At 36.8% G+C, this 25,110-nt stretch overlaps 2 protein-coding genes across 7 annotated transcripts in view; one reads left to right on the top strand and one right to left on the bottom strand.

Moving 5' to 3' along the window:
* ASZ1 (ankyrin repeat, SAM and basic leucine zipper domain containing 1) overlaps positions 1 to 11,014 on the top strand; it is a 31,831-nt gene extending 20,817 nt beyond the window's left edge. For both annotated transcript variants that reach the window (XM_087723641.1, XM_087723640.1), the window contains exons 7-13: positions 1,572 to 1,696; positions 2,347 to 2,422; positions 3,369 to 3,425; positions 4,726 to 4,838; positions 5,212 to 5,317; positions 9,086 to 9,199; positions 9,816 to 11,014. In XM_087723641.1, the coding sequence (XP_087579767.1) occupies positions 1,572 to 1,696; positions 2,347 to 2,422; positions 3,369 to 3,425; positions 4,726 to 4,838; positions 5,212 to 5,317; positions 9,086 to 9,199; positions 9,816 to 9,968 (744 nt within the window). In that variant the 3' untranslated portion in view covers positions 9,969 to 11,014. The remainder of the gene's footprint in view (positions 1 to 1,571; positions 1,697 to 2,346; positions 2,423 to 3,368; positions 3,426 to 4,725; positions 4,839 to 5,211; positions 5,318 to 9,085; positions 9,200 to 9,815) is intronic.
* A 3,761-nt stretch (positions 11,015 to 14,775) lies between these two features.
* The window catches only part of ST7 (suppression of tumorigenicity 7), a 120,840-nt gene continuing 110,505 nt past the window's right edge, over positions 14,776 to 25,110 (bottom strand). For 4 of the 5 annotated variants that reach the window (XM_087723635.1, XM_087723637.1, XM_087723639.1 and 1 more), the window contains 4 exons: positions 19,931 to 20,081; positions 17,748 to 17,840; positions 16,548 to 16,687; positions 14,776 to 15,084 (listed from right to left, as the gene is read on the bottom strand). In XM_087723635.1, coding sequence (XP_087579761.1) covers positions 14,989 to 15,084; positions 16,548 to 16,687; positions 17,748 to 17,840; positions 19,931 to 20,081 — 480 coding nt within the window. In that variant the 3' untranslated portion in view covers positions 14,776 to 14,988. The remainder of the gene's footprint in view (positions 15,085 to 16,547; positions 16,688 to 17,747; positions 17,841 to 19,930; positions 20,082 to 25,110) is intronic. The other variant, XM_087723636.1, reaches the window with a different exon arrangement.

Raw genomic sequence — 25,110 nt, 5'->3', positions numbered from 1 at the left:
GAATTGTTCTATTAAAAGTAAGATTTAACTGAGGGATTTAGATAGATAGTTGACAGTTTAAGAAATACAGTTTAATTAAAAAAAACAACCTCACATAAATACGATAATTCTATCTTCCTTTACTGGGGAAAAAACCTATATATCCAATTTACTGGTGTGCTCCCTTTTTGTTTCTGTATTTTCAAGTTATTGGGTTCAAATGTCTAGGTATCTGGACAAGTCCCTGCAGGTTTTTTGACAACATTTTCAGAAGTGTCCCAAAGGTGCTTTTTTCAAATCCAAGAAAAGACCCAGCAGGAGTTCCTCCATAACCGACAAAGCAGAGAACAACAAAGAAAGCAACATTGTCATTCCATACATTGCAGGAATACTGGAAAAGCTTAGGAAGATTTTCAACCAATACAATATACATGCATACTTTAAGCCCCAAAGTATACTAAGGCAGAAGCTTATCCAACCCCAAGAATAAAATACCCAGACACAACTGAGCAATGTGATGTATGAAGTACAACACAGTGAGAAATGTTTAGATCTGTTTATTGGAGAAATAAACACGTGGCACAACATAGGAAGACAAGCCCATCAGGACAAGATTCAGCAGTCCATCTTCATTTGAAAGAGGAAGGTCACTCTTTTGAAGATAGAAAAATCCACATTCTGGATAGAGAGGACCGCTAGTTTGAAAAAGGGTTACGTTAAGATTGAATAGCCCTTTCTCAACGGGGGGGTGGGGGGGTGGAATACACCACCACCTATCTCCTATTTACAACACAATATTATAAGCAGCCCCAAGAAGGTTCCACACCCATTTGCACTATTCAGGTGACTCTGAGGACACAGATGAACCTCCAAGTGGCCTCAACAACTCTCAGAAAGCGTGCTAACGACCAAATAACTGCAAGGAATATAAATCGTTCCAACCTCCACCATTCAATCAGAACTGACAAAACTGCTTGGATGAGAAGCAAAATGTCTTCAAGGAAAAATAAAGTCAAGGTGCCTTTTGGAAAAAAACACCTTTTGGACAACCATGACCCAGATGATTGGCTGTCTCCGTAGATATTTTCAGGAGTGCTTGTCACTGGCTTTCTCGCTTGGTGAGAGAGAGTGACTGGTCCAGGCATCACCCAATTAGATAATTTCTAGCTGGGACTTTACCAGTGCTCCAAATTTGCTACTTTATTTCCAGTAAGTGTTTTAAATATTTGCCTTCTCTTTATATGGGATACAAACTATTTAATATTCCCATTAAATAGTTTATATACCTTTTAAAAAAAATGCAGGACATTAAAAAATGCCAGGAACATAAACCTTGTCTTGGTTGCCATAAACCTTTCTGTAGTTCTGTTCTCTCTGAAATATGCTTCCAAGCATCTCAAAATATTTTGTTTTCACAGGCTAAATTTACTGAAATTCATTACAAAGGGTTAACCTATGTATCAGGAGTGAAATCAATTTACCTTCGCTACCAGTTCGCAAATGTGAGCCCGTGCTATGTGCCTATGTTGTAGAGTGAACATATTGCTATAGGTATAAAAATGGTGAAAATGGTTTCCTGTGATTTTTCGTAGCTTTTCAGTTTACTATCTTTGACGGCAAATCCTTTCCAAAGAAAATTCCAGAACCTGAGCAAAGAGGAACCTATTCACAGATTTATAGCTGCAGTTCCAGATACCCTTAAAAGCCATAAAAGCAGGTAGTACTTCAGGCTTGAGAAGTTAAGTTTTGAAAGTTGTGTTCAAATTTAAATTTGTTATAGAGAAAAACTGCTATTAGACTTTAAATGGACAATTGTTCAGATCTTCTATCAAAATTCCTATGAGCTACAGTTTTACACTGCTAGTGCTAACCAGATTGCGCTTGAATGTTTAAAGATTCTTTAGAAATTAAGGATCTATGCATACCTTAATGCTGGATTATTGGGAACATAATCATCTATTGGTTTTTAATATATAGTATAATATAATAATTTACCTGACGTGCATAAAATCAATTTTTAGTTTTAGGAAAAATTAATACAGATATTATAGAGCAAGCATTTTTAAACCACAACATAATTTTATATAGAATCAGATTTGAACTAGATCCAATATTTCAGAACAAGTATGTGCTTTCAAATGTTCCGTTCACCATAATGGAAAGTTTAGAGCCCACTATTTAAGGCTTTTTTTTTTGTATTTCTATGTACTTAAAATATAAATATATTTTAGAATCTGTAAAATGGATTAGTAAATAGCAGGTCTTTCTTTGAAACAAATAATTTGTTTTCTTAATTTTGGTTTAAAGCATTTATTAAAATTATTCATTTATATATTTTAAACTAATTGAACCAATGCATGTGAAAAGTTCCTATGCAGCTTTTAGTGACATGGAAGTCTTTCTACATGGTCTTGAACTTGAACACATAACAGAATTACTGAAGGTAAGATTTCTTTATTGAAAACATGGGTGGGGAAAAATCTTAATTGGATTATTCAGGGTGGAGATAATTAATTTATTGCCATCGTATAACAACATGAGTAATTTGTGTGCGAATGGACATTGTAATGTTTAAATAATTATATTGATATGAAAGAGTGGTTGAGGCACCATACTGGAAAGCAGGAAACTGAGTTTAAGACCTGCCTTAAACTGACCAGCTGACTTGGGACAGTCTCTCTCCTCACAGGGTGGTTGTTGTGGGGAAATTAGGAGGAGAAAGATGTGTTGGATATGTTTACCACCTTGATTTGTAGAAAAAAAAATTAAAGGTGGGATACAAAATAAAATCATTTGTTAAATGTCATAATGTACATAATATAAATAATTTTGCTTCCTTATTTTAAATGCCATACCTACTGATTACTTTAGGTGCAGTAGATACCCCATAAGTGGATTGTTTTATTTTTTTGTATTATTTTTTATCAAATCCACTAAAGTGAGGTTTCATAGTAATATATTATTGTACAATTCAAAATATCACTGCTTAAGTTTAATCCAGAAGTTCAAGCATTCATGTGATTAACTTCATAATATTGTGGGAGAAGTAAATTAAAAATAGCTTCTGAGTTTGTTTTTCAGTGTTCAAGAAAAGAGTCTCCCTGCCAGCTTCCCATAAGAAAACTCAGTGGGAAAGCTGGCAGGAAGTTGGAAATTGTTGCCACTGTTTTTTTGCCTGCCTAGTCCTTCTGTTTCTCTATTTTCGTGAGGAAATATGTCTGAAATGATGACCCAATGTTGTCTAATGCAAATTATAAGTGTCTTCTCAGTTTGTTTTTCTGTGTTCATTGTGAAAATACTTGGAAGTTTAATACTAAGGTGGGTTACTGACCTACATAATAGGATCTTAGCCCAACGTACCTCTTAGAAAATACTTTTGTTTCTTATAGGAGAGAGAAATACCTTTAAGACAGCTTTTGACAATGGGAAAAGAAGACTTAATACAAGTTAGTCTACTTATTTATTGTATATTTGCTCTTACTGCAACAATACTGCTGTTTTAAATTTTAATTCTGTATTTTTTCACTTAATAACACTTTTCAATACTGGTTTGCATTTTGATTTGAGAAGAGTATCTTCTGTTTAACTGATTTGAATGTCTAATTGTTCTTTTTTTTTTGCAGAAAAAAAGGTTAGGCTGGATATGTGCTTTAATAGAAATTACTGTTATACAAAGGGTCTGTTGATATAATCATAGCTTTATCAGTACAAGATGTTTTGCAGTTCTCAGTTGAAATGATTGGTAATTTGAGCAAAATAGAGAATGTTTAATATGTGACGCAGTGTGGCGCAGTGGTTAAATGCACCACTGCAGGCTACTGCTAGATCAGCAGTTCAAATCTCACCGGCTCAGGGTTGACTCAGCCTTCCATCCTTCCGAGGTGGGTAAAATGAGGACCCAGATTGTTGGGGGCAATATGCTGACTCTCTGTAAACCGCTTAGAGAGGGCTGAAAGCCCTATGAAGCGGTATATAAGTCTACTGCTATTGCTGTGTGTGTGTGTGATTGGTAATAATGTGAATAAAATGGAGAATATTTTATAGAGATATAGATATATACACATATGTACACATGTATAATGGCTCGTCTCCTAACTTGAGAAAGTAAAGACTCTTGAAACGGATTATTTCATAAGGAACCTTTAATCAAGCAGGATGGAAATCATTAGAAGCAAAGCAGCATCTGAAAACCTTTCGGCCATGCAAATGGGATTTTAGCTGATAATGACCCCTCCCCTTTGTCCGAATGCAGATTCTGACCAATACACAAGTGTGAAGATGCTTCCTTAACTCTTCTGCCCTGGGAATCAATAAAACACACGTTCCCATGGCTATCTCTAGTTAGGCATCAAAGTTATATATCCCACATGGCTACCATAAACATCCCTCCAGAGATGTTGGGACCTTCAGTCTCCCGGTGACAGGAAACCAGTTGTAAAGTTGTAAAACTCAGTTGTTTCAGATGTAGCTAGTGACTTAACTCCTCCCAATTGAATGGCAGTATCACTTTTAGGGATCTGACAGCATGCATGCCAAGAAAATGAAGTGTACAAAATGTGCTGCATTGTATCAGCATTATTTTGTGCAAAGCTAATTGACAAGTTCTTAGTGTGGTAGCAACATTGTCAAATGTAAAGTTTCAAATGCATAATTAATATTTGAAGGATTTTAATTTTATTGATAGTTGATAAATAATTTGAATGTTTAAAATCTTAAATCTCCTTACAAATGTTTTAAAATTTTTAGATTGGCATCAATAATACTAGAGATCAACAAAAAATTTTAGGTGCTGTTAAAGAACTACATATAGAAGAAATAAAGTTGGAAGAGCTGTCTGCAGTGACAAACTTGGAATTCAGGTAAAATAGTATTAAAAAGAAAGATAAACTATTCATTTAACTAAAATAGTAATAAAGATCATACTCATATTTAATAGTCAAATTATTATTTTGCAAAGATCTACTGTGAAATACTAAAGCTAAAGGATACTCATTTTCATATGACCTTAGAGTGAGCAGTGTCCTCACCCATTATGCATATGCGTAAAATAAGAGATTAAATAAGGCTACCAAGTCATTATTGTAAATAAATTAGTTTGATGGTAATTGCTTATCTGAAAGTAAATACTCCATTTGCATTTCTGATTCTTTAGTTGCAGTTATGAAAGTTAAAATTTAAAAGAATGTACCTGTTTTAGTATAAATTAATAATTTTTTAATATTTTTGTTACAGTGGTGATGAATTTCTTTCCTTTCTTATGAAACTAAAAAGACAATGCAGTCAACTTAAAACTTCTGTGCAGAATGTTATTAGTCAGTTTCCTACAGATGCTCATAAGGTACAATATTCATCTAAATGTGTTTTTTTCAGAACACCATTCTACACTTAAGTAAAATTAATTTAATTAATTCCCCACAAGGGAAGAGTTTGTGGGCTGGACCGCTCTCTCCATATTAACAGTGATTGGAAAAGGCATTGGAGAAAGGCGCTGAAGTAACACGGGGCTGCCTAGGTACCATGGTTGGTGATATATCAAAAGCTACTAAGAGGTCAAGACGAGCAAGAATATTCACTGCCCCTCCTTCTCTCACCACAATTTCACTTTTATTTATTTATTTGTTGCTTATCTTGCCCTGGGGCTACTCTGGAAACACTTAAAACAATAAAAAGGAAGACTTGAAAAAGTGTAACCAGAACAAAAGTAAAATAATACAATAAATGAAACAATGAAAAAGAAAGTGAGAATATAGCATTATGATAACAATGGGTGTTATGGGTGGAAAGCAGGTGGAGGAGGGAGTGACGTCTGTTATCAATCCAGCAGCCAGCTCCAGTCAGGAACTCCCCCATTTGGCCCCCCAGGCCAACCAACAGAGCCAGGTCTTCAGGCTCTTGTGGAAGGATAGTGGGGGGTTGGATGGATTTTATCCTAGACAGTAAGATGTTCCAAAGGGCGGTGCTGTAGCAGAGATGTCTTTTCTTCTGGATCCCAATAGTCGAAGTTCTTTCAATGAAAGGCTCCAAAGTGGGCCCTCTCTGCCACCACGAATAGGATGGGCTTGTTCTAGCAGGATGAGAAACTACCCACAAGCATAACCAGTGCTATTTTATCCCATAGTCAAGCCTGGAGATCAACTGAAGGGAACCTAGTCTGCCATCTTGTACCAGGACAGTGAAATCAGAAAATATATTGTTAAATAAACAATAAAACTACAGACTTATGGTAACAATTTATAGTCCTGTGGAGGAACAGTATGTGAAGGGTAAATGTAAGTTTGGACACATGCCAGGCACTGTCCAGAAAAAGGTTTATTTTTCCAAGTGATTGAATCTGGAATTTCCATTGCTAAATGATGCGGTATGAAAGCATTTTATCACCTGACCGCAACAGTTAGTGCCGGCACTCCCTATTGCCAGTAAAGCAAGGATCACGGGTCACTTAGTGAGTGCCAGATAGGCAGGTAAGGCATGAATGGATGGTTTCTGCTTGGAGAGGGGAGGGTGCATGAGTGACCAGCACCGAGACCTAGAGAAGGATCTAAGTAACTGACTGGAGCAAGTGTGACCTTCCCTGCTGGTTTATCTGTTTTGTTTGCTTGTAGGAAGCTGGCAGGGATGGTCTCAAATCATGTGACTGGGATGCTGCATCCACCCTAAGTGCCCTTAGCCGCCCTGAGTCCCTCGGGAATAGGGCGGCATACAAGTCGAATAAAACCTTCAAACTTGTTGCTAAGAATCCAGATCACAATTATCTAGCCATGGGCATACTGGGTGGCCCAGAACTTCAGGAACCTTTTGTTAGTCTCCTTTTTTTAATTAAAGAGTTTTAATAGATTTTACAAATGTTTCCCCTTCCCCAACCCTATCCCCCCTCCAACCCTCCCTCCCCCCAACCTCCCAGAGCAAAATACAGGGTATAAACATTTAACAATCATACACTAAGATAAGCTAACTAACTATAGCATCCTACCTCCTATTGTACTTTAACTCCCCTTTTATTAAGCTAACCTTAGATAAATTGTAACATACCTTGTTCATTCATTCATAAACTAGTTGAAATTCCTTAGTCCGATATTTATTTTGAATGTAGTCAATCCATCTTCTCCATTCCATCTTGTATTTCTGATCTGAATGATCCTTCAAATATGCTGAGATTTTGGCCATCTCTGCTAAGTTCAGAACTTTTAATGTCCATTCTTGAATAGTAGGCAATTTTTCTTTCTTCCAATACTGCGCGGTGGCCAATCTTGCTTCCGCTGTTAAGTTCAGAATCAAATTAGTCTCTATAACTGTACACTCTGTAATTATACCTAGCAAGAACAGCTGGGGAGTTTTGTTAGTCTCCTTTGTCCTCTAACAGTTGTTGAATGAATGGTCTGTGTGGACTACCTATATTCTTTTGCTATTGAAGAAGCTTATCAGTTTGCTTAAAAGAACACAGCAGGCCATACCAACTTGAGGTTCCATAAAGAAGCAAAAGAGCTAAAAGAATTGAATTGACCACTCAATGTCACCTTGGACTAAACAAGCACCTCAAGATGGACACATTTACTTTTGATGACAAATCACCAGATGTGATGTACTCTCTATTATGAAGAACTTATTTGATTCATTTGGGTTGATAGTTCTGGGGAAGTCCCTGGTAAAAAGTTATCTTCAGATGTATGATATTGGGATACAGTACTGCTTGTATCATGATGATGATTTATGATAATGAAATGCAAGAATGGAAACAATATATATATGTTGTACTTGTGCTGATAAATAAATAAAGGGAGACTAGTATAGATCTATTTCAAGCTATTTCGCTCAGATCAGCTAGCCATGTGTCTTGTCTTGTGTCTTGTGACACAGCCGATAGACAGAGAATGGAAGCAGTAAGCTTCCTCCCATATTTGGGCATACCAAGCGTTGTGACACTAAATATGTATGTATGTATCTATATATGTATGTTTCCATGGATATGTGTCCATATATATATATGTCCTCTTTCTCTTATAACTCAGCATAAAAAAGTTAAAGCCACAGTAGTAATAACTGATATGATTGTCATTGACCACCGAATACCTCAGCCCGAAGAAGATATAATTCTTACATTAAAAATATTACCCAAGTACCAGAGCAAATATTAAGTGCATACAAGATGAAAGTCAAGTTTTAAACCAATGATAAACAGTACCAGTCAGCATATGCAACCACCCTAGAAGATCCTCTGTAACAAGTATCAAGATTGAATTAAATAATAAAATTGAACATACCAAGAGATCAGCACACCAGAACAGAGCAGACTACAAAATGATACCTGCAAAACAATTTGTGCAAACAACATGATTTACAAGGTTATAATTCCTCCTAAAATATAAAAATGTAACACAAATGCAGATAGTCCTCGATGTATGATCATTTGTTTAAGATAGTCTTATGACAGCCTTGGAAAGGATGCTTTATGGGCTATAAAGCACTTCCCACTGTTACAAAATGCCACATGATTGCAAGTCAGTTGTTTGGCCAATTGCCCACATTTTTACCTGTGGCAGAGTCCAGTCATGTGATTGTGATTTGCAATGTTCTTTGCAATTCCCATTGACCACATGGTTTGCATAACAATTATTGTTAAGGTGGTCATAAAACTCTAGGATTCCGAATGGAAATTCCATTCCCTATTGTTATTGTAAGTTGCGAACTATTTTTAAAACTCTTCATGTTGTTGGAATCTGTATGAGTGGAGAGCTATTCTCAAGTGGAGGGATTTGCCAACATTTCATCTAAAAATCACCTTGATATGCATTACTTTAAACGTATCAACTTTCCTACAACTGTAATACCTCTTTGCCATGATGCATCATATTTTCACCTGAAACCAGAGGTTATCCCTTATGTTTGCTATTGTTTGCATATCTGCACAAAACCACACTCACTTTGAACTTTATTGAGGATGGTAAATCCTCTCTAAGATGTGTCAGGAGGCGTGTATGGGAGAGGCTTATTCAAAACCTCAAAATGTATGTGCGTGTATATTTTTTAACCAATAAAATTTTGCAATAGTGAAATTATACCAGTGAAATGCAGTTCATATGTAAATTAAGATATTTTTTAATTTTCTTAGTTGGTTCTTGAATGGAGTCCACCCCATAGTCTTGCTAGAGTATGTGAAGAACTCATTTTGAGTGCTGAAGATCTGACTGCAGAGGCTGAAAAACTGAAAATGGTCATGAATAAGGTACATACCCCTTTATGAATAGAGTATGTATGATAATTACCAACAGATCAACACATTTCTAAGAATTCATTCAGGTTGTAGGGTTGTTACATTTTAATAGTACTTAGCCCACAGTCACTTTGTGAGGTAGATGAGCCGTCTGTAAATTTGATAAATAAATAAATAATGGATTAGTAGATTTGGTAGACTGAGTTCAAACATGTCATTTCTAACATTCTAGAATTTGCCATTATAGAGTACATCCTAGCAGTCACAACTGAGAAAGTCAATTTTGTTAAGAAAAGTGATTGCTAAGTGAAAGAGCTTACTATATTCAGCTTTCCTTTGTTTCACAGACCTATGAATGGTCACTAAATGAGAAAGTCAGTAAGTAAGGATTACACATAAAAAACAAAGTACCATGCAATTTGGAAACTTGGTAGTCTTTTCCTATTCAGAATTGCCAGTAAGCAGATACAGCAAAATTAATTTAGGCTTGCATATGCAGTTGCAATGCTGCGTTTCTGCTATTTAAATAAGATCTTTAATGTTACAGAAGGCTAAATTTGAATTTTTCTGGAATATAGTGGTATAGATTTCTAACATTTTCTTCTTCTATTCAATATGCTTTTATCAGCTCCAAGATGGGCAGAATGATGATCCTTGCCGAGTGCAGCCTTTGGTGGAATACAGCAGATGGAAGACAACTTTTTTAAAAATAGCAGTACTATCTGTGGTTGGGTCTGGATGTGTTTTCTTTATTTTCAAGTTATCTCTAAAGAAAAACTGAATTAAAATAAGATTTTATTTATAGTTGATAAAGCTACCCTGTTTCCCTCAAAATAAGACCTCCCTGGATAATAAGCCCAATTGGGCTTTTGAGCACATGAACTAAAATAAGCCCTCCCCCAAAATACTGCAATACAGCAGCAGCCATGAAGTGACCACACTCATAGCCTCCTGTACCTCAAAAATAATAAGGTCTCCCCAAAAATAAGGCCAAGCACTTATTTTGGGGTTGAAAGAAAATAAGACCCTGTCTTATTTTGGGGAAAACATGATATATAATTCTTAAGTTTTAATTTTAAAAGGTACATTGATTTTCACCATTTCTAAATTAGCCATACAGCTCTCTTTCACCAATAGATTATGCTATTGGAAGTTTACCTATTTTTGCTACCGGTAGTGTGATGCTTCTAATTTTCTTTGCAAGATATAAGGGTGGAGATAGGAATTGGAAGCAAATATGTACAAATACACTCCTGGTACAAAGTCATTCAGCTGACTTTTACTCTGCTATCATATTCTGACACTTGATTTGGGGTTATAGCAGAAACGAGCAATTTGCCTCTCACTGTTAAAATTCCAAAAAGGGTGTGTTTGTGACGGCAGCGTCCTTCAGAATAGTCATGAAGTTGAGTTGTAATGTCTACCTTCATATATTAGTCATCACTACAATAAATCCCAATTCTTAGATTTTCACATTTTAAATCCATATGAATATATGTTTCAGATTCATATTGATATGCAAATAATGTAACTAAGTAAGTACTATTTTTATTCATTAGTCTATGTCTCCAAGTAATCCCTGTACTGCCAATATGAATGTTCTATTAACTGTATGTTGAGTTCTTTTATTTCTCTCCATATATCATTAGATATTTTTTTCCATATTTCAAAAAGATTGGAAATAACTTATTCTCTCATACTAAAATATTTGACTGTTATTAATATCTCTTCATGGATTTCTGTCTGTGGAAGTTGTCTTATTTTAGGAAAACTAAGTAGAAGAAAGATGTGACTTAAATCCAAAAAATAAAGTAAACCTTGATCTTGTTTATGTTTTTTTTGCAATAGCCACAAGTTTGCTTAGTTTGCATTCTGACATTGCTACAAGAAGTTAATATTCAAGATTGTTACTTTTGTCTGGGTTTGCTTACTTCCTGATCCGAGTTTTATTTTTAAAAGCAAGATCAAAATATCTTAGTGATACCTTTAGTGTTAATAGAAATCATACCATGTTAAGTTATGTTCAGGATTTTTAACAATAAATGGTTAATTGTGGAGTTTATGCTTATGCCATTTTATTATTTTTATAAATAAGATGAACATACCTGAAACACCTTCATCCACCTATTTTCCCCACAACAACCATCCTGTGAGGTGATTTGGGCTGAGAGAGAATGTCTGGCCAAAGTCACATAGCCAGTTAATTGGAGTTAGTCCAATAACTCAATAATACCAAAACCAAATAAAAAGCACTTGGAAACAACCATTAGTCCAAAATGCAATGGCACAGGTCATTGCATTTATGGATATCGCATTAATTCCAGTTGATGCCCAGGTCCAACTTAAGGTACTGTTATTGATCAATGATAACCCTTATAGGTTGTTATCTGGGTACCTTCAGGATCACCTACTTCCATCAGTAAGTTACACAAAAAAGAAACTGCTTCAAATCCTGCATTTTGAGATATTTCTGGGACTGAGTTTAAGTGGTAGTGTTCTGTAATAGTGTCAATAATGTGGCACGTTTTCCGTGAGAAGATCATATTCTTTTGGAGAATTTTGTTTTGGAAAGCTTTCTCTTAATGTTTCTGTGTTTATTTGTACTTTATGTTGTATTTTCAACTTATTTTTGTAGTTGCTTATTTATGCTTAGATGCTTTATGTAAAATACTGAACATATCTTAATCACAACAGTGTAGAAATATGATTAATAAAATAAGCATAGGAAATGGTGCTCATTATGGTCTATAAAAAGATGTATGAATTCAGTTGACTCTGTTTAATGCATGACATGTTCAAGTAATACATATGCCACAGCAGGTTCAATGGTTTTCCATTGTTCCCAAATCAGTTATGGATGGGTTTTATAGGAAAACCAACTTTCATGTGCCTGAGATTGGGGAATTGCATAGAAAAAAATTACACAGTGTAAGAGAATGCCACTCTAGCCAATAATAATCTCGCCTTTTTTTGCCCCGAGGGAAGATTCTTTATATAACCATTGATTGGACATAGGATGTATGTACTTCATGACAATCTTTTGATGTAGTATAGTAATGTTTTTTTTTTCTCATAGAATTTGATACACTGGCCAAACTTGCAAATTTTCATAGCATGTGATGTTCTTAGCTGTGCTAGATGTTTAACCCCCTTATGATTAGAAATGTTTCAGTCACTATTATTCTATGCCTTGATAAAATGGATGTGCAAAAAACTGGAAAGGGCTAAAAATGTGAAAAAGGAACAAGAGTGACTGGAATCAAAAATCACACATTTGTTTTTCCATCCATGTAATTCCTGGTTATTGTGTTGAAGCCTTCTCTTACTCTTTTACTTGTACATAAACAACCATTTTCCATTTATTATTGTAAAAAAAATTGGACTTGAGCTTTTGAGTAGAAAGCCAGTTGTATTACATATCAACTTTTTTATAATGAAAATGTAACAAAGGGGATATCTATCATACAGTATGTTATTTTGGCTTGTCTTTAGTTTGGTGTTGTTCATGTTTGCTTTTTGTTAATATGTTAATATTGTATATGTATAATATTAATATACATTAATATGTTGAATGAAATACTGAAAACTTGGAAGTTCATGATCTTTGGGTTCATGAAATACAGAATATTATCAGCAGTGTCCATTGGGAGTTAAAGAGTGTAGCAAAACAATTGAAGCCCTGCTTTTTGTATATGTGTGCAAGCTCAACACCCACAAAAGGAATCAGGCTTCAAAGCTTCTGATCCAATTGCTATTTTTAATTTTTCCCCCCGCAACTTTACCTCCAATGCCACTAAAGGTGATTCTTCATTAGAAAGAAATTGTTCTTATGGCTGTAAGTTCTAAAGATTAGCTTTTTTCCTGGCTTTTTACCTACAGCATATAAAGGCAAGCCCACTTGCTGTATGATTCAGAAATAGTTGACTTTTTATTTCTATTACAATTTTTTTTTTCTTTTAAAAAAATATTTTGTATGTTTTGGGTTTGTATGTTATAACAGTAAAATAATTTAGGGATTTCATTAATGTTTAACAAAATACTGATAGAAACTTAGATTGCACTCGGGATAAAACTCTGCCAGAGTCACAAATTTTATTATCACATATTCTTGTTTATTTATAAACAAGAATAATTTACTTTTATGTTATATTGATTTGGGGGACTATATTTTAACCAATGGGTTCTGGGGATGGTTTGATTGCTGCTTTTAGCTTTTGTCACTGAATTATATCCAGATAATCAAGTTACATGTGTAATTTTACATTTTACTATAATTTCCAGAATATTATATATAACATTTTCATATCTATAAAACAGTAATGGAAATGCATAATACCATGCCCATTACCTTTTAGTAAGGTTTTTGTTTCAGGTTAACTTCTTTTAAGACAAATTTTCCCAATATTTGTCAATAATATTTTGAGGGCTTTATAATGGAAAATGTCAGCAGGAATGATGTCAGCTAATGCAAATATAAAAATATTGCTCCACTGCTTTCCAATACCTAAAATCACCACCAACATTGGGTCTATTACAACTTAATAAATGTTTTAAAATCTAAATTTAGGATCTGTAGATTGAAATAATTATTTTCTCTGTCTATTGTATATTTGTTCTAATTATAGTCAAAGGCTGCTGGTATTTCTCACGTACCACATAATGGGTCTCCTTTCTTCCTCTGGATTCCAAAGTTCCATTTCAGACTTTGTAATTATTTCCTGGTGGGTTTTATCTGTCTTCCTCCCACTTGTATACACTACCCTGCAATATACTTTCTTATGATGAACAAATCTCATTTCCTCTCAGCTGACATTTTTACTAGGAAAACTACATTGTATTAATAAAGGTGACCTATTTACTGGTATAGTTTTAGAGTCATGATTGCCTTTTGTGTCAAAAACCTGTTTCTGTGCCTGTGTTTCCAATTATAGTTGACAGTTAATGTGTTTTCTGATAAATTTTACCTCATTTGTTTGGTATTATTCATTCTCTTATCAGCTGTTCTTTTTGTTTCATAACTTCTAACCCCACCTTTGGTATGTTTTGTATATACTTACTGTTGTGGGCATCCTTTAATATTTTTTTTTAAATTGTTAGAATCAAAAAATCCTATTAAAATGGAAATAATCTCTGAAAACTTTATTGGTTTTACTGCTACCACTAAACCCTTTCCTGGTTTGGAAATAGCCTTTTATCTCTCTTATATATTTGACTAAACATGACTCAGAAATGAGAACCTGCCGGACACTGTAGTCCCTTTGTAGTAATCTGTAAACAAGGAAATTGGTTAAGATTAGTTTATAACCCAGTTCCTTTAACATCACATATTTATAGACATATTTCTTGCTTTCTTTGAAACTAAATATTTAATACCCTCCCTCTGACAGGTCTTCCTAAACTCCCAGCTCTCCTTAGTTGCATCCTTTCACCCCACCCTCTAAATCTGCCCTTAGCTTCCCTACTCTTCTGGAATATAACCTGGGAGGAGGTGTTCTGTATTCTCCTACTTTGATTGACAGTTCTAATACTCAATCATGACACTCAATTCCTCATGGAAGCTAGAAGAGAATTAAAACCAGATCAAATGGTTGCCATACACAAAAGTTTATTTTTTTATTTTTTGTTTCTTGAAAGCAAAATAGAATCAAACATCAATGTATTTTGTACAACAAAAATGTATGATAACAGACAATTTATGAAGAGCTTAAAATGGGTTCTCTTCTAAAAAAGAAATCATGCTTTCTGGTAGTCAACAGGGAGTTGGCACAGAAAATATGGCAGTCATTGAGAACTGTTTTCCTTTAGATCCTCGTTAGCTGATGCCAGAGACTGGAGGGAAGGATGCTTTCCACTTTTTCCATCACAAAGTTTAAGGGAGCAAAGAGAGTACTAAGAAACTGCAAGAAAAGAGTTATAGTTATCTGATTTGTACCACTTAACCTAACTTGGAATAACACACGTTTTCATTTGAAATATTTTTAATCTATGTAGTAAATAGGTTTAAATCAATATATTAGTATAAAGATTATTTAATCTGCAGAACAAAATGTCCTAATGACTTTTCTATAGATAGAATGCTACAAAGGAAATAATTTATATTTCAGATATATTTTGATGGTTGATTTAAGCCCTCTTCAACTCACTGAAGATCTCTCTTCTGTTATGACTAGATTTTCCAGTACTCTGTTGGCCTCTCTGATGACTTTTTTTAATCATGGGGCTCTTGCTTAGTTATACCATCAAACTTTCTCCCAATGTTCCTATCTTCATTAAACAGATCATCCTCATCTGAAACATAGTCTGTCTTTCCCAATAATTTTGTTCTGATTTTTGCCTCATGTAACTGCGTATTTGCCTCTTATCTCTCTTATGGTGCCCTTAAGGCAACTTTCAGAATTCTTTACTATGGACTTTCATTTCCTTACTTCAGAAGGACACGAAGGTAGGGAAGGCTGATGTACAGATGCAGTGACAGAATTTTTACAATATAAAGAATAGATTGATGGATTCTTAATATGGTGATGGGATGGCCAGAAATGGAACTGATAATAAAAAATAACATTTGGTCAGATCATAAGAGCAAGATAATTGATAGGGCTTGTTAGGAATAAAAATATGTCAGCCTTCCCCACCTCTCCCCCCCCCCCTTTTTAAACATCATTTATCACTAAAAATGGAATGAAAGAATAGCAAGAGCAGGACAAAATATATATTCCTGTTATTCCCTTGCTTAGGTGGTAAGTGAATTTGTATCCCAGTGTACATTTTATCTGACTTATACATATTTCCTTACTGTGTTGTAGTGTTTAATCTCTTGATTCTATTATATATGATCTCATATGTTCACAGATTTTTTCTTTTTAAAACTTGTTTTTTTAAACTTGTTTTTTTAAACTTGTTAAGGAATTGACTGCTCTCAAAATCAAATCAAATGCAGTAAATAGAAGTCTCACATTGAGAACTATTGACACGATGCCACTTATAAACATTAATTAATAATACTGTATGTGATCTCATGTATTCTTCCCATTTGTGAATATAACATTTTAAGTGCTCCTGTCAAGACGTTTAAAAAGTGGTATGTTTCTTTGAATTAACCATATGTTCATTTCATTTGAAATACCTTTTGCATTGGAAGTTCCCTGGCAACAGATTAGTAACATTCTAACTCAAATCACATTCCTCCCACTCATTGCTAAAATGTAGTGACAAATAATGATTTGTAAAATGGTTTCCATATGGCAAAAAACAGCAACTGTTGTGCTTGCTGATTAAAAAAAAGCTGTTATCCCATAATTCATTTACTCACCCCTCCCCTTCATCCATCAAAAAAATGAACAAACAAGGACATGATACTCACTGCTTTTGCAAAAACTCCCATTAGTTCTGGGAACTGATGTGTCAGAAGGGCCAACATAGCCGTGAAAGAACATAATCCAGCAGTGAACAGAATAAAGAATGGAAGCTCTTTCTTGGGGTAAACAGAGACTTCATGAAATGCTGCCAAGAAGATAATAATAAGAAAAAAAGTGAAACACTTTTAGGCAGAGTTACAGATTTCAATCAATCTGGTTAAATTTCCTAAAATTATTTTTATTATAAATCTCCATAATTCTTAACAATTTTATACTGTACTTAATATAGTATGCTATTAATAATTAAATATCTTTTTCTTTTATTAAACTAATAAAAATTAGGCATTAATAAAATAATACAACATCAAAGTATGAAAAGGAGGAAGGACCCTGGACTTAATCTCAAGAACACAATAACTCCTGATCAAATTATTCAGTTATCCTTGTCTCCTTTTTTTAAAAAAAAGACCAATTAAAATTGTTTTTCAGACTATACTTAATCTAGTTTTTGCTAATTATTAATTTGTATGTTTTATTAATATTTATATAATATCATGTTTGATATGTTTATCTTTTCACCAATGTTCTTTTTATTTGTTTAACAAAGCAATTCACACACGCACACACATACTTCATTGAATTTCTGTTCAAGGAAGGTAATTTCATATTAAAGATCCCAGCTTGAATCTCTTTCTTCTCAGAATGGAATATTAAGCTTATCAATATTTGGTTTTGTACGATTTATTGCTGCCTGAGATGTAGTAACCCAGGTTTGAGTTGGATCACAAGTCCATGATTATTTTAATCAGTACTCCAAGATTGAAAGACAAACTTGCTAAATTTGTTAATTCCTCTGCTGACCTGGAATTAAAGTCAGATATAACTTTTTATTTGCAACTTGGGTTGGAAAAGAAAAATGTTGGTTCTTGAAGCTGGAGTTAATTCAGTTTGTGCTACACATAAGACTTCGAAGAACTCCAATTTCTTTTTTCATTAAAAAGCTGATTGTGCATATTGTGAAGAAGGCAACTGAATTTATTTGGATGTTTTCATGATTTGGCTTGCAAGCCTTTAGTTAATACTCAATGTAACAAAATCTTGATACAATTTACATAGCAGAAACCTTGTTCATGACCTAATTCAGATAAATTGTTCTTGCTCATTTAAAAATAAAACTAGGGGGGGGTGTGTGTGTCAAAACTTACATGGAAGAAGCTCTCTGTCTGCTGTTTCGGTACAAATGGGATAAGGATAAAAAAGGTGCCCTTTTTCCAAAGGATAAGGGATCATTCTGAAAGCTAAAAGAAAAAAAAAACAAATTTTGAGGACTACAGATTAACTTTCTCGTATTTAATGGATTTCAGGTGTGTGGCCTTTCAATTCCCATAATCCCTAGTCAGTATGGCTAACCAGGTCTGTTTACGTAACAAGTGAGAAATGTGAACTGAGCTCCAAAACATGCATCTATAGAAGATCTATATACTTGCATCAAGGAGAATGGTCAAGATACAGATTAATTCACCACTATCTCCTCTACATCCTTAACTTTTTTCTAGGTGTATATCAAAATGAATCAGGTGTACCCAGCAGTCTTACTTCTTGGATGTGGGTTCCAAGGAATTCTAGAGATAAGACTTTATTCTGCAGTATACAAGCCGCCTTTTTGAAAACAACAAACATTAACTTTAAATTGGAAAGTGTAAGAAATTAAAAGCTACTAGAAATAGATGCATGCAGACAAGAGTGGAAGCCATACGTACTACAGGAAGATACGGAATAGCAGTCTTAGGCAATGTATTCCTCAAAAGCTCTCCTAGAATTAATATGTTCTAAGTAATGTGTAACCATAGATACTGGTATATTCTATTATACTTCTACTAAAATACACATATTTGATGTAAACAAACATTAGGGCAATATTGCAAACATTTGTATTAGGCTGTGGAGTGCTTCTGGTTCAATCCCTCCCAATCCTAGAAAAAACACAACAAATTTAAAGTAACTTCAGAAAGGTGCTACTTTTGCATTGCTGTGTACTCTGAATAACTATCTGCTCTATAGGCTTGGTGTTCTCTGGAAGTCTTTCATCAAAGTATATCCAAGTGTGATGCTGTTTACTTGAAGCTCAAAGCTTTAAAATTAAAGCTCAAAGTTGGTCAAATGCTGCTACCAGCTGAGCAGTTCCAGCAAGAGTTCCGGTGTCTGGCACCGAACTGCAACATGTTTCTTAAGACTTGACCATTTGTGGAACTGCCATTATCCAGTAAAATAGGCATTCAGGTCAGATCTGCATTTACATCTGCCTTGATTTGGAGTATTTCAATTTAATTTAGTAAACTTAAGAAAAGTCTTCTAACTTACTGACAATATTTTTCTATTGTGCAAATGACATATATCTTATATTGTATACAGGTTGTCAACTTAACCATTCATTTGGTCACCAAAGATATAACTATACTGAAAAAGTGATTTATGACTGGCTCTTCCATTTCTGTCTCAGTGTCCCTGCAGTCACATGTCTGTGATTGAGGCACCTGGCAACCATTGTGCATTTATGATTATCACAGTGTTGCACAGTCATGGGATCACTATGTGTAACCTTCCAGGCTGCTTCCAACAAATGAAATCAATGGGAAAGCCAGCAGGGAAGGCCACAAATTGCAGTCACGTTGATTTCTTGCTTAACAACTGCAATTATTTGCTTAACAACCTCAGCAAAAAAGCTCAAAGAATGGGGTAAGATCTTATGATGCTTTTCTCAAGCATATCTATATACCATGTTTTCCTGAAAATATGACCTGTCCTGAAACATGGTGAGGCTGGGAGGCATGCGAGCTGGGGGCGGAACCGGCGCTCGCGCAATCACCATCTCCAACCAGGCAGAGCTCCATGCACTGACCTAGGGGTTATCCCGAATGTGCCAAGCCACTGGAGCAGAGTGCCATGTGGCTGGTGCCTTAGGGATACCTCCTAGGTCAGTGAATGGCGCTCTGCCTGGCTAGAGAGAGGGTTTGCTGGGCGGCTGCTCATGAGTGTGGTCACCTCATGGCTGCTTCACCCCTAAGGCTGTGCCGGCTCTTTGGAAGCCCACTCGCAAGGGAGCAGCCGCCCGGCAATCTCAAAATAATAAGCCCTCACCTGATAATAAGGCCCAAGCCATATTTTGTGGGTCAAAAGAAAATAAGACCCTGTCTTATTTTCAGGAAAACACAGTATAAATTATTACATTGTTTCAACTAAAAACATGCTCAGGCATTGTATGATTAAATAGTACTTCGAACTGAGCAGAAAGAAATTTTAACTTAGGTGCTACTTTGCAAAGAAAAATATTTAAAAGCATTCAACATTCACTTCCTGTCAAATGCTTCTAAGAAAGTGAACTACTTACTGCCTTCCCACGTACAGTGTAAGAGATTCAGAGCCCCTTCAACTCTTTTCCAATGCTGAAGGTGAAAGAAAGCGTAAGCAATTGCTTCACTGTCGCCTCGCTTCAAAATATGTTCAGGGGGTAATATTAAGCTTTTCATTTCTAGGAGATACTATAACAGAAAAACATCAAGCATACAGTCATAATCCAGACACAAAAGGAAAATATAAGTATACTCCAGTCCCCGTCCCCCCCCCCCCGGTACTGCATATTGTTCAGCTGCAAAATTTTATTATCTACATTTTCATCCACTACTTTTGATAATAAATTTCTCATATATCTTAAATGCTAAAATATACCAGCAAATTGCAAGTACCATATTCTTAATCTCTTTACAGATAGCAGAAAACAAGAAACAGCTCTCTCTTTTAAAAGATATAGGAAAAGTTATTTTTAAATCCAAAGCATTATCCAAAAAACCTTTTGTACAAGACATTGCAAGAACATACATTGGGTTAATAGTTTTCTACAAAATATAGGTCAAGGTAAAATTATGCATACTGTCATATCTTCCTTTGGAACGAACTCCCCGTGGAGATTCGTACCCTCACCACCGTCCAGGCCTTCCGCACAGCCTTGAAGAACTGGCTAACCCGTCAGGCCTGGCTAACCCGTCAGGCCTGGGGATGAAGATAGTTGCCCCTCCCGAATGATGAATGCATGTTGGTTACTGTTTTTATTATATGTGTCTTTGTTATTGTCTGTATTTCCCCTTCCCCGATTTTATGTGAGCCGCCCTGAGTCCCCTCAGGGAAAAGGGCGGCCTACAAATCTCAATAAAATCAAATCAAATCAAAATCCTCAATCTGATCCCTTAGGAAAGAAAGACCCTCAACTCCATTTGGTTGAAATGAAAGGCTTTTTTATTAAAAAGATGTTGGCTGCAGCAAAGTCAAGCTAGCTCTGGATTTCCCATGCTCAAAAGATACAAAAATGTTTCCCCTCATCCCAGCCCTCCCCCTGTGATCAGTCTTTCTTCAGCCAATTGGAACTCGCCAAAGTGTTTTGAGAATGCTGAGACGTTTTGAATAATCCACATTCTTTCTTAGGGTACCTGGCATTGGATTCTGGTACAAACTGATTCCAAACTTCCCTGATCTTTATCACCTGTCATTCCCCTCTCCTTATTTTCCATCACATATACACACAGCTCTATTGTCCATCTATCCTCCCTCCCCCCTTCTAGCCTTTGATGGCAGAATGCCACTGGGGCGCCAAGCCAAGATTGGCAGATCTGACATTCTTCCCCCCCCCCCTTGACAGAAACATTAGTCCTGGACAGGGGAAAAAAAGAGGAGACAGACAGACAAACAGAAAGTCTCTAATTAGCAAATAGTTCACGGAGGTTTATCTGAGTACTGTTCATGAAATTTGATAACCAATCTGGAAGCTTTAATATGTTGGGAATTGACCCATTCAGTCTCTGAGGAAGGGAAGTCTTTCCTTGCTACCATTGTATATGGGAGTCCAAAATGTCCTTGACATCAAAGTGTTGCTTTCCCTTGATCATAATGGGGTCAACTCAGGGGTGGTTATAACTCAAGGCATAGGGAAGTTGTGATCTCTGGTTTCAATAGGCTGCAATGAAACATTGGGTAAACCAGTCTGAGCATTTAGCTCAAGTTCAACAGTCCCTGGGTTAATAATCCTTTTTATGGGGAAAGGTTGTTAGGGAGGTAATCTTAGTCTTGGGTTGGATATATATATATCTGTCACCTTAAATGCTCAAGTGAGATGTGATTGGATGCTGTTGCTTTAATCAGCCATAAGAGGGAGTAGGAACTACTACTGTTTGTTCCTAGTTGTATGTTCTCAGTGCTTGTTATTGGAGTTGAGTACTGTCTACATGGTGAATCATGAGTTGAGCATCTGTAAACCAACGTGTTGTGTCATAGACTGTGTATATAGTTCAAGACTACTTATCGCTTGTTTTGGAGAATGTTTATCCTACTTTATTTTTGTTAATGCAAGTAAAGTTATCCTTTTTAACCATTTTAACTTCGGCGGCTGTGATTGATAGTGTGACTATTCAGCAGCACATTCCTTGCTACCTTCTGCTACTCAAATCTAGTCTCCTAAAGAAGATATACTTAACATTGGTTATGGGCCCAGAGTACCATTAGTAGCAATAGGGGAGCTGGAGTCGCTGCACACTATCATATCCAGATAGCTGTTTGTGATAACAAACTATGAAGATGGCGCACGAACAAGCAACAAATTTGTCATTGGTCACCCGGTTGGGTGGCACAAACTATGTTTCCTTGTCCACAAAGTGCAGTCTGCTCTTGCGTAGAGAAGGGCTATGGGATGTTCTGCAGAACCCGCCAGATGTATCTACCTGGGATCCACAGGATGATGATGATGCCAAGAAGATAGTGGAGTTTCACCATGCCAATGAACGAGCGATGTGTATCATTGGACTAACATTAGCTAACCAACAACTGGTTCATATTCGTGGTGAAGACTCAACTGCGAGGCGTTGGGGTACTTTAAAGAGGATTTATGTACGTGACACTTTGGGTGCGCATATTTATTTTACATGTAAACTGTTCAGAACACGGCTCCAGAAAGGTGGAGATATGTTAGCTCATTTGAACTTTATGAAAGCAGTTTTCCAGGAGCTACATGAAAAGGAGTTGGCTTTTTCTGAGCTACACCAGGTCTACATTACTCTTTCTTAGCTGGATGAAAGCTATGATGAATTTGTATTGTTTGAAGTTCTAACCCGACAGGACGTAACATTAAATGATGTGACTTTGCGACTGTTGGAAGAGTCAAGAAGAAGAGTAGAAAGAGAACAAATGAGAGAGAAACAACCTGAGAACATGGGTTTAGCTCCATCTGCATACTCTGTTAGAAAATGTTTTGCTTGAGGTGCTAGGGGGCATATAGCTAGGTTTTGTAAAAAGGGAAAATCACAGAACACCAGAGAAACTAGGAAGAATACTAACCTTCATTTGGCTAAGTCGGGAAATGCACCAGTAACCCACGATTTGTGGATAATTGATAGTGGAGCATCACTGTGCTTCACTAGAAATTTCATCAAAATGTCAGTGTCAGCCTCCGCTTTGCTGCTGCTTCGGCTGCCATTGAAACGGGGAGGGGGGCATGGTATTTGGGAGGGGACTCTTTGTTGTGCTGGAGGAAGATTCTAGATTTTGAACTATCCACCTTACTGCGCATGTGGAGGAGGAGTGTTTCCCGCCAAGGCCAACGGACTAGCATTCCATCCTGGTGATGCCTTTTGAAGTTATCTCACACCTGACAATTGGGAGAATTATGATTGACTGTGCACAGGATGCCAAGGGGAGGGGAATGAATTATACAATATATTATTCGCTTTCGCGCCTAAATAACCAGTCTTTGCTTAGCTTCGCTTCTATTCATTTATAATTAGTAAAAGTACACTTGATTTCTACCAATGGAGTCCTGTGATTTTCTTTCCTGATTTTTGAATGAAGAAGGGCTGACAATTAAGTGAAGACTCACCTCCACCCCACCAGGAGCTACAACCTACCGAGAGGGGTGTTCTCACAAGAAGAAAAATAATGTCTTTGTATGTGAGTGATCAAGAGGAAACTGAAGGGGCGGCAGCAGAACCATCTTTAACTGAAAGGCTGGCTGATCTAAGGGTGGAAGAGCCTACTGTTCGTCCCCGATGGACTTTGGGTGTGGGACAAAAAGAGGAGTCGGAGGAGTTGGATGCGGGAGTCACGAGAAGGAGACCAAAAAAAACCCCAGCAGAATGGGGTGACGCTGGGGAAGAGGATTACAAATTGTCCCACGCCATGCGGCTCCTCGAGGAAGCTATGTCTGAATGCAAGAGCCATAGAAGAGCAGTGGAAAGGGAGCAAGCTGAAGAGTTTGAGCAAAGGTACTCCATGCACAGGTTAAGGAAGGGTGAAGAGGCCGAAGGGGGTTGGGAGCAAGGAAACCCAGAACCAGCCTCCCACCCAGCTAGGGCCGCTCAAAGAGTAGGGGGGCCCCAGGCGACGCCAAATGGCAAAAGTCCCTCCCTTAACAGTAAAATATAATGGCGATCCAAAAAATTTAGGGTTGTTTATCATACAGGTCTGGAACTATATGGAGATTTATGGCCCGGATTTAGAAACTGATGATATGAGAGTAAGGATGGTTTTACTCTCATTGGAGGAAAAAGCGGCCGAATGGATGGTGGGCTTACACCAATGCAATTCCCCTCTCCTGAGGAATTTTAATGACTTTATGGCTGCAATGAAGAGGAGGTTTGATGACCCGCTGATTGAGAAACACGGGAAGGTGAAATTTATGGCCCTGAAGTAGGGAAATAGACCGGTGGCTGAGTACATTCAGGAGTTTCAACAGCTGTCAGCCTATATGAGGGGATGGTCAGAAGACGCTTTGTTAGATCAATTCGCTGGGGGGAAAAAAATGAATGAAAAAAAATTACCAACAGTGCGTTAACAGACACCTTCCCCGCCGAGTGACTGTTTGGTATGAACACGCAGCAGATGTTGAGTTAGATTTGGCCAGACTTCAATGCATGAAAGAGGGAGAAGCGGAGAAATCGCCCCCCCCCCATCGGCCCAAAAAGCCCCCCCTGCGCCAGAAGTGAAGGGAAGGGAAGCTTCGCCGGCAAGGCCAAGCCTTTCAAGTGCTTCCACTGCAGAAAGGAAGGCCATCGCACCATGAATTGCCGCGTTAAAATGGCTCAGACTGCTCCACCCCCTCCCAGAAGAGAGGGGAGGGCAAGCAAGGCCCCGGGCAAGAAGAGAGTGGCTGCGTGCACTGCTGAAAGTGTCCCCCAGAATTTCCTGCCGAAGGAGGAGGAGGGTGACGTTAGCTCCAGCTCGTCTGACGAATCAGATGACGACCGCTCGCATCGTTGGGTGAGTTTAAACAAAGGCCGCATGCTGATCCCTATTGAACTAAGGGTGCCACCTGCTGGCGAGACTGAAAAGCTTTTAGCTCTCCTGGATTCTGGCTGTTCTCGCTGTATGATTAGTCTGGCAATGGTGGAAAAACTGGGTTTGAAGTTGAGGACTTTAAAAACCCCTATTGTTTTTTGCCAAATTGATGGTTCTAGTGCGGGAGGGGGCCCTGCTCATTTTTCTACTGAGCCTTTAGAGATGAAGATGAGGTCCCATCAAGAATTAATCACT

Source organism: Thamnophis sirtalis, unplaced genomic scaffold (assembly GCF_051295495.1).
Source record: "Thamnophis sirtalis isolate CommonGarterSnake01/CBP01778 unplaced genomic scaffold, rThaSir2_p1.2 scaffold_9, whole genome shotgun sequence".
NCBI classification, from domain to species: domain Eukaryota; kingdom Metazoa; phylum Chordata; class Lepidosauria; order Squamata; family Natricidae; genus Thamnophis; species Thamnophis sirtalis.
The sequence above is the reverse complement of the archived record's forward strand: the minus strand, read 5'-3'. Positions and strand labels throughout refer to the sequence as shown.